The 9,402-nt window shown below is 43.4% G+C and overlaps 1 protein-coding gene across 1 annotated transcript; it reads left to right on the top strand.

The window, feature by feature from the left end:
* The first annotated feature begins 239 nt into the window (after window positions 1-239).
* Window positions 240-1,591, top strand: LOC109408401 (eukaryotic translation initiation factor 3 subunit F). The gene is made up of 3 exons (XM_019681709.3): window positions 240-436; window positions 547-693; window positions 780-1,591. Exons 1-3 carry the CDS (start codon window positions 313-315, stop codon window positions 1,370-1,372), a joined length of 864 nt encoding a protein of 287 aa, XP_019537254.1. The 5' UTR covers window positions 240-312; the 3' UTR covers window positions 1,373-1,591.
* Window positions 1,592-9,402: the final 7,811 nt, after the last annotated feature.

Raw genomic sequence — 9,402 nt, 5'->3', positions numbered from 1 at the left:
CGGGCACCAAAATTGATGAAAATTTGGATTTTGGCTAAGTTTGGCATGCAGATTCAGAATATGGAATTATCTCAACACCACTAAAGAAGCCAATTTATGGCGGGGGCTCAGTGAGGATTTATTGGCAAATATCCCGTATCGCCTTAAGTGGAGATGTATTCTGCTCCACATTCCACATCTTCGAAAATTTTTCAAAACAATTACGCCCTGGAAAGGCCGGCCCTGGCTACTAACGAAACGTCAAACGGCTGTCAAGTTCGGTTTCATTCTTTTTCTCTCGCGAGTTGAAAATCGTGTGTGCATCTCGCCATCATGTCCACGATAAATTTGCCTCTGAATTTGACCGTGCGCGTCCATCCGGTCGTTCTGTTCCAGATTGTGGACGCCTACGAACGCCGTAATGCCGATTCGGAGCGGGTTATCGGAACCCTCCTGGGTAAGTATACGAGCGACGCGAATGGCACTCTGCTTCGTGGCGATCGCATACATAACCCCCCAAGTAAGCGACGCTGATTTTTGATTGATTCCTCGATTTCATGTAAACAGGTTCTGTGGACAAGGGAGTGGTTGAAGTGACCAACTGTTTCTGCGTTCCCCATAAGGAACATGCCGATCAGGTCGAAGCCGAACTCGGATATGCATCTGATTTGTACGATTTGAACCGGCGCGTCAATCCTTCGGAGAACATCGTCGGTGAGTAATGTGTTGATGTAGAGAGGAGGGAATGAGGGGTGAAATGGACTAACCAGAACAGATTTAACAGTATTTTATTTTTGCAGGTTGGTGGGCCACCGGTCAGGAGGTTACTAATCACAGCTCGGTTATTCACGAGTACTACGCCCGCGAGTGCAACAATCCGATCCACTTGACTTTGGATACTTCGCTGACGGCGGCTCGTATGGGTATCAAGGCTTACGTTTGCGTTTCGTTGGGCGTTCCCGGTGGCAAGACGGGCTGCATGTTTACGCCGATCAATGTGGAGATTTCCAGCTACGAGCCGGAGGTGGTCGGATTGCAGCTGTGCTCGAAAACCATCGGTGTCCAGCAGAATCCCTCGCGGCCACGGACCGTGTCGCCGATGTTGGACCTGGCCCAAATCACTGAGGCTTCCGGAAAGTTGCAGAACTTGTTGGGAGAGGTGCTGAACTACGTTGAAGATGTTCTAGCGGAGAAGCAGCAGCCGGACAATTCCGTTGGACGGGCCTTGTTGGATCTAATCCATTCGGTGCCGAACATGACCTCGGACCAGTTCGCCCAGATGTTCAACTCGAACGTGAAGGACTTGTTGATGGTTGTAACCCTTTCGCAGCTGATTAAGACGCAATTGCAATTGAATGAGAAATTGACCAGTTTGACGTCGTTCATCAATTGAAGAATTAGTGGAGAATCGTATATGTTACTACAGAAGCATTCGATAAGACGATAAGGTGAGTGTTGGAACTAATTAATTGATCGAGCAAGTGCCGAAGAAAGAAGAAACGCTAAAGGTTCTGATTATTCGATAATTTGGTTGTACTCGAAGATATTGCTGCAGTGTTCATTTTGTGGGCGAGTGTAAAAACGAATACAATAGAGGCAACCGCAGAAAATATATCAGTTAGTTATTTTTTTGAGAAAGTCCATAAAGTTGTTTAAAAAGGTAAGTTAATTTTAATTTCAAATAATTTGTTCTTGAGAGCGATGTTCATACATACATTTATTTGTTCTTGCAATATGCCCTGCCCACCGTATCCTTCCGGCTTTGGCCACCTTCTGGATGCTGGGTTCGCCGTTAAATGCAGCGAGCTCGTGGTTCATCCTTCTCCGTCACACACCGTTCCCCTGCACACCGCCAAAGATCGTCCTTAGTACGCGTCGCTCGAAAACTCCAAGTGCTTGCAGGTCCTCCTAGAGTATGGTCCATGTCTCGTGTCCGTAGAGAACCACCGGTCTTATTAGCGTTTTGTACATGGTAGATTTGGTGCGTGGGTGAACCTTTTTCGACCGCAGTTTCTTATGGGGCCCGTAGTAGGCCCGACTTCCGCTGATGATGCGCCTTCGAATTTCACGACTCACATTGTTGCCAGCCGTCAGTAAGGCTCCGAGGTAGACGAATTCCTCCACCACCTCGAAGGTATTCCCGTCTATCGTAACATTACTACCCAGACGGACCCGGTCGTGTTCGGTTCCGCCTACCAGCATGTACTTTGTTTTTGAGGCATTCACTACCAGTGCGACTTTTGCTGCTTCGCGTTTCAGGCGGGTGTACAGCTCTGCCACCGTTCCAAATGTTCTGACTTTTAGATAATGTCCATGTCGCCTGCAAAGTACGCAAATTGACCGGATTTTGTGAACTTGGAACCTGGTATTCACGGCATTTCTGTAAAATTTGCCGTACGGTGAAGATCTGGCCCGTTGTCGACCGGCCGACGATAAAGCCGGCTTGATAACTTCTCACGGTCACGAATCCATTCGTTTTTGGTGACAGACGACGGATGATGATTTGGGATAGCACTTTGTAGGCAGCATTCAAAATAATGATCGCTCGGAAGATCTCACATTCCAAATGGTTGCTTTTCTTGTGAATGGGGCAGATTACCTCTTCCACCTCCTCCGGTAGCTGTTTGGTTTCCCAGATCCTGATTACCAACCAGTGTAGACAAGTGGCCAACTTTTCTGGGCCCATCTTGATGAGTTCGTCTGCCGTACCATCCTTACCAGCTGCTTTGTTGGTTTTGAGCTGGTAAATGTCATCCTTAACTTCCCTCAGCGTGAGAGTTGGTTCATTTCCGTCCTCCGCTGCACTGGCGTCGTCGTTTCCTCCGTTGTCGTGGGCTCCCGTACCTATGTTCTCCACGCCGTTCAGGTGCTGATCGAAGTGCTGCTTCCACCTTTCGATCACCTCACGTCCGTCCGTCAAGAGGCCTCCGTCTTTATCCCTGCATATTTCGGCTCACGGCACGAAGCCGTTGCGGGATACGTTGAGCTTCTGATAGAACTTCCGTGTTTCTTGGGAACGGCACAGCAGTTCCATTTCTTCACACTCCGCTTCTTCCAGGCGGCGCTTTTTCTCCCGCAAGAGGCAGGTCTGCTGTTTCCGCTTCTGTTTGTAACGTTCCACGTTCTGTCGAGTCCCTTGCTGCAGCGTTACCGCCCTCGCTGCGTTCTTCTCCTCCAAAACCGTTCTGCACTCTTCGTCGAACCATTCGTTCCGTCGATTCCGTTCCACGTACCCGATGGTGCACTCGGCTGCGTCGTTGATGGCTGCTCTCACTGTACTCCAGCAGTCCTCTAGAGGGGCCTCATCGAGCTCGCCTTCGTCTGGCAGCGCGGCCTCGAGATTCTGCGCGTATGCTGAGGCGACATCCGGTTGTTTCAGTCGCTCTAGGTTGTACCGTGGCGGTCGCCGGTACCGTACATTGTTGATGACGGAGAGTTTTGGGCGCAGTTTGACCATCACCAGATAGTGGTCGGAGTCGATGTTGGCGCCACGATAGGTCCTGACGTCGATAATGTCGGAGAAGTGCCGTCCGTCAATCAGAACGTGGTCGATTTGAGATTCAGTCTGCTGTGGTGATCTCCAAGTGTAACGATAAGGGAGGCTGTGTTGGAAAAAGGTGCTACGGATGGCCATATTTTTGGAGGCAGCGAAATCAATGAGCCGTAGGCCGTTTTCGTTCGTCTGCTGGTGGGCGCTGAACTTACCAATCGTCGGTCTGAATTCCTCCTCCTGGCCTACCTGAGCGTTCAAATCTCCTATGATGATCTTGACGTCGTGGCTTGGGCAGCGATCGTACTCGTGTTCGAGCTGCGCGTAAAATGCGTCCTTGTCATCATCAGTAGGGTGGGGCGGGGCAACACGGAGACAAATTTCGTTCGTTTGAAACAAAAATATTCATGTTTATTCAGTAAACTGATAAAATATTTAAAACTAAAATATTAATTTTTAAAACAAACTCAATTACATATTGATTTCGCCAATACCCATTGAAGAGCCCCCCGTTCCGCCGTCGAGAACATAAACAAAATTCTCAAGTTCCAGCTGCATCACCAAACAAGTTTTCCTCTTGCAAAAAAAGGCAAGTTTCACCAAAAGTTTCCACGAAACCCCATTGATTTCGGGAGCGTATGTTATCTACATGATGTTGGCATTGAAAGTGCCACGCGGGAAGTGGATTTTCTTAGAGAAGGAAATAATTTTGTAAATTTAATTGGAAAACAAATATTTCCGTAGGGCCGACCTGCCACAAAAAAAAAACAAAATTTTTACATTTGTTTCTAACATAACCAGTCAGAAGATACATGTTTGTTTCAAAAATGGATTGAATTTGCTTCAAATGTGACGTTCGATTTGCTCCAAACAGTTTTATTTTTGTTGCCAGAACAAATTGACAATTTATTTGAGTTTACCTGGAATATTTTTGATTTTACCATGCTTTTTTCTGCGTGAAGATGGGTCGCATAAGGATGGATCACCATAACTTTGTAAATACAAATCGTATTGGTTTGTATTCGTCCGCTACTCTTTAATACACTAGTTAGCTATGCTAAAAGTCGATAAAAAGTTCATTAAATACAAAAGATGATGTTAAACGAGCAGTTTTGAAAAGTGATCGATTTTGCACCGTGAAAAAAGTGCGGGGCAAGATGGGTCACCTTTTAAGTAATTCACATTTTTTCAACGAAAAACGTCAAAATATATGATTTGTTCCGCATTCATATACGCTCCATATCCATACTGAGTAAACAAGAGCTACTAGTAAACATTTTATAGATTTATTTGGAATATAAATAACTTTACGATTTGAGTGGTCCTAAGGCGACTTGAAAATCGATGTTTTCACTAAAAAAATATCATAATTTTATGTTATAATTTTGAGTGTTCATTCCGCTTGATTGAAGTCATTTATGAGATAGATAACTTTTGAATGCTCCAAAAATACGCTCAAAATTGAAGGTGACCCATCTTGCCCCGCGGCCGTTTATATGGAGATTATATGGAATGTATCGCATAAGAAAAATGGCTAAAAACCATTTTAGTTTTTATTTCCAATGAGAGTGAATAATTTTTCAATCAATGTCCCAAACTTTTGTATATTCATGCTGGTCATCTAACAAAATTATTAATATAAACAAAACATGAGTAATGCGCTCAAAAATGGCACTGACCCATCTTGCCCCGCGACCCATCTTGCCCCGTCCCACCCTACTTCCGGACTGTAGGCTGTGCACGTTTATTATGCTGAAGTTGAAAAATCGGCCCTTGATCCTCAACCTGCACATTAGGCCTGTCCACCTTTCCAAAAATGTTCTCTGATTCTCAAGTCCACCCCCATATTTTGATTGGCATCCTAAAAGAAGTAACTGGTCAAAATTTCAGCCAAATCCTTGAAATTAAGAGGTGCATCAAATCAATTTTGTGTTTTTCGACTATTTTTGAACTTCAAAAAATCATAACTACACTAAAACTTGTCAAAACGTAATTCTTTCGGCAGAAATTGAAAGCTATACTTGTTTGCTACAACTTCTCCGAACAACGTGTGCCAATAAAATTGAAGGAAACATGTGTAATTACCACATTTGTAATCAGAAAAACGTTAAAAAGTTGATTTTTTGATAGATTTTGTTCTGGAACACCCTAATATACGTAATAAGTTTGATATTTTAAAACGGCATCATATTCTCTCATGTTTTTTAATTATGTCAGGCCAAACATTTATAAAGGTCCTATCTGCAGAAGAGAGGCTCTCTTTGGTTTCCCTCCCATGTTTCCTTTAATTTTATTGGTACACGTTGTTCGGAGAAGTTGTAGCAAACAAGTATAGCTTTCAATTTCTGCCGAAAGAATTCAGTTTTGACAAGTTTTAGTGTAGTTATGATTTTTTGAAGTTCAAAAATAGTCGAAAAACACAAAATTGATTTGATGCACCTCTTAATTTCAATGGATTTGGCTGAAATTTTGACCAGTTACTTCTTTTAGGATGCCAATCAAAATATGGGGGTGGACTTGAGAATCAGAGAACATTTTTGAAAAGGTGGACATGCCTACTGCACATTCTTTCGTTGATCGGCCACCAACCGATCACGCGCCTCTGCATATCACCCATCACGATGAAAGCTGTTCCCAGCTCGCGTGTATTGCCGCAGCTCTGGTAGATGGTATGATTACCTCTAAACATTTGCACCATGGATCCTGTCCAACACACCTCCTGCAGCGCTACGATGCCGAACCCGCGGTCCTTCAGTAGATCGGCGAGTATGCGGGTGCTCCCAATGAAGTTGAGATATCGGCAGTTCCACGTACCGAGTTTCCAATCGCAAGTCCTTTTCGTTCGCTGGGGTCGTTGCCGTTGGTCTCGGTTCGTATTATTATGTTGCTGATTTTCCATTACAATCGTTTTTTACGGCTGGCTCGAAGGGCCTGACACCAACCCCCTACTTTCCGGAGGACCATAGTGCACAGTTGAGCTTAGATCCCTTCCCTGGCTGGCACTCGGACGTTGATCAGCCACCCCTAACATGAGGATCAGATGCTCTTGTGAGCCGCTCCTCCTGGAGAACAGACGCTCAGCTTTGCCGAAGTAACCCCCCCCCCTCCTTCTCTGTCAGCCTATGACCAAAGTTCCCACCGGGGTTGGTTACCCTCATAGTTTCCGGCTGGTACCACGAGGAGGTAGAGATAGGAGTTGCTGGGCAGAGGCTAGTGGATCACAATGATATCTGAATTGCGCAGCATACCTAGCCTTTACTGTGCCGTGATACCTGTACGTACATTGATAATAGTATATTTATTAGCAGTAAAAAATAAAGCAAACAAAATATTGAAAAATAAAAATGAAAGTAATGAATACACGTCTAGCTTGTAGAAGGTGATAGAACAGAATGATCTTTTATTACGATACAAATTCATAGATTACTACGATTACCAATATTCCCCGCCTTAATCAGGAATTTGAACTAATCCTAATTCTTTTGCAGCTCCAACGAATTTCACAAGCGGGACCGGCTTTGTGAGTACATCTGCCTTCTGGGAATCCGATCCGACATGCTGGAGTTGAATAGTGCCATCGTTCAGCTTCTCTCTTACAAAATGGTGCCGTATGTCTATGTGCTTTGTGCGAGGTGAATAGCCAATTTCCTTATCGGCCAGGCACAACGCGCTGCGGTTATCGCAAGATATCGGAATTGCATCTTGGAAACCGAATAGTTCTCTTCGTAGACCGCGCCACCATACAGCTTCTTGTGTTGCTGCAGACAACGCCATGTACTCGGCTTCCATGGTAGACAGCGCCACAGTCGGTTGTTTCTTGCAACTCCATGATATCGATCCGCCTGCACATTGGAACACATATCCTGTTACCGATCGTCTGGTATCCGCATCATTGCCCCAATCTGCATCGCTGTAGCCCTCGAAAAGACTGTCTGGTTTCTTCTGATACACCAGCTTCGTGTTGAGCGTTCCCTTGAGATAGCGCAAAATACGCTTTGCCGCCGTCCAGTGGGGTTCTCCTGGATTGCCACTGAAAGTGCTCACGTAGTTGACTGCATAAGCAATATCGGGCCTCGTGCACTGTGCCAGGAATTGAAGTCCACCAACTAATTGACGAAACGGTACATCCTTCATCTTGATTTCCTCTTCGGCAGTTTGCGGACCCATAGCTTTTGATAGCTTCTGTGCTGGATCGCAGGGACTCGGACTCGCATTACAGTTAGTCATCCGAAATCGTTGCAGCAGATCTTCAATATACCGCTGCTGATCCAACATAATCGAATTCTTCTCCTGTGTGATTCGCATTCCTAACACTTGCTCGGCTCTTCCTAGGTCTTTCATCCGGAACTTTTTCATTAAACGATCCTTCACGTAGCTGACCCATTCTTGAGTATTTGAAAACAGCAGGAAATCGTCGACATACACAGCAATGATGATAATCTGCTCGCCGTCCATGTGGTAGTACCCGCATAATAAAATACAGTTTGTGTTAATATCCACACAGTATGTCTTCTTTATCTGTTACTGTTACTGTACCTCAAACAGGTGATTTACTGTTGAAACTAAGAAACTCGAACCATCCAATCATAAAGAACGGTCTTTGTAACGCATACAAAGCTGTGACAATATGTTATATTGTGCATAAGTTGTCGAATAATATAGTGATGAAAACTCAGGAGGCATGGTGGCAAAATAGAATGACCTTTTCTCAAACGGTTTGTGATTTTATTTGTGCAACACACTTACACATGCGCGTTTCACTGTATGCCACTTAAGTTCAACAGTATGTCAAATAGTAGCTTGCATTGCACACTGGGCCACGAGCGGGATCTAGCAAGTAAAAACCTCTAGCGTTTTGGGAGTACATTTTTTTGGGTTGGTGTCTTCGGAGACTTGTATTAATTTTACCTGTACTTTTATGTGGTTAAGAAAATTAGTTGGTAAATTTGCCGCATAGGTGGCGCTGCGATACTAACTTTTTTGTCTTACGTCCTAGAGGTTTCCCGTCTTCTGCAAAGTTGTAGAGCGTGCAAAAATAAGTTAAGTCGTCGAAGACACCAAAGTTGTGTGACTTCAAATAACAGAGTTATATTAAAAATAGTAAAATTTACGTGCAAATCACGTTTTCATGACTATTGTGAATGTTTATCGCAAATTTATCAATTTTAACACTTCACATGTGTTAATCAAAGTAGCCTGTGTCTGATGATACCAAATTTACAATTTTTCGAGATGTTCAAAATGTTTTTTTTTTAGGCAAAATAGTAAAAATTACTATGATTTTTACTAGCAGTCTTTTCAAAAAGCTGCAAATTTCGGCTAAATTTGATGCTTGCATCAAAATTTACTACTCAAGATCTATTAAATCTGAAAGTTTGCCGGAGGTATAATTTGGTGTTTTTTGAGATATCTTGTTTTTAAATAATGTTGTTTTTATTTTGAAAGAGAAGCAATTCTTTATTCCGGAGTTTTTTTTTTTGTCTGTATTAACGAGATTTTTAACCCTAGGCTAGTTCATCTCGGGATATTCCGGAGTTGTCCTGCCAGTAGATACTCACGGATTACTTTTCAATTAAGAGTTTTATGTTTACCCAACGCCCTGATTACTCAAAATTAACGTTTTGTGTTCAATTGTTTTGTGCATCAATTTGTTAAATCAACAGTGCTCATATATTTATTGGTCTATTGAAAGAAAGAAATTATAATGGTTTTTGGCCCTGCATGAGCGACTCACGCAAGTGCTAAGTTTCGTAATACCAATCCGTGTGGTCAATAATGATTTTCAGTTAACTCAACGTTCATACGTAAAAATGAATAAATTATTGGTTATATTATAAAAAAAAAACTTCAGTTCAAGATGAGATTTGAATTCACGACTCTTATACAAGTGCTTTACTTACTAAGTCACAGTGCCAATTAATGATACGGCATTG

This window comes from Aedes albopictus, chromosome 3, assembly GCF_035046485.1.
Source record: "Aedes albopictus strain Foshan chromosome 3, AalbF5, whole genome shotgun sequence".
NCBI lineage: Eukaryota > Metazoa > Arthropoda > Insecta > Diptera > Culicidae > Aedes > Aedes albopictus.
Note: the sequence above shows the minus strand (reverse complement) of the source record. Positions and strands in the feature narration are given on the sequence as shown.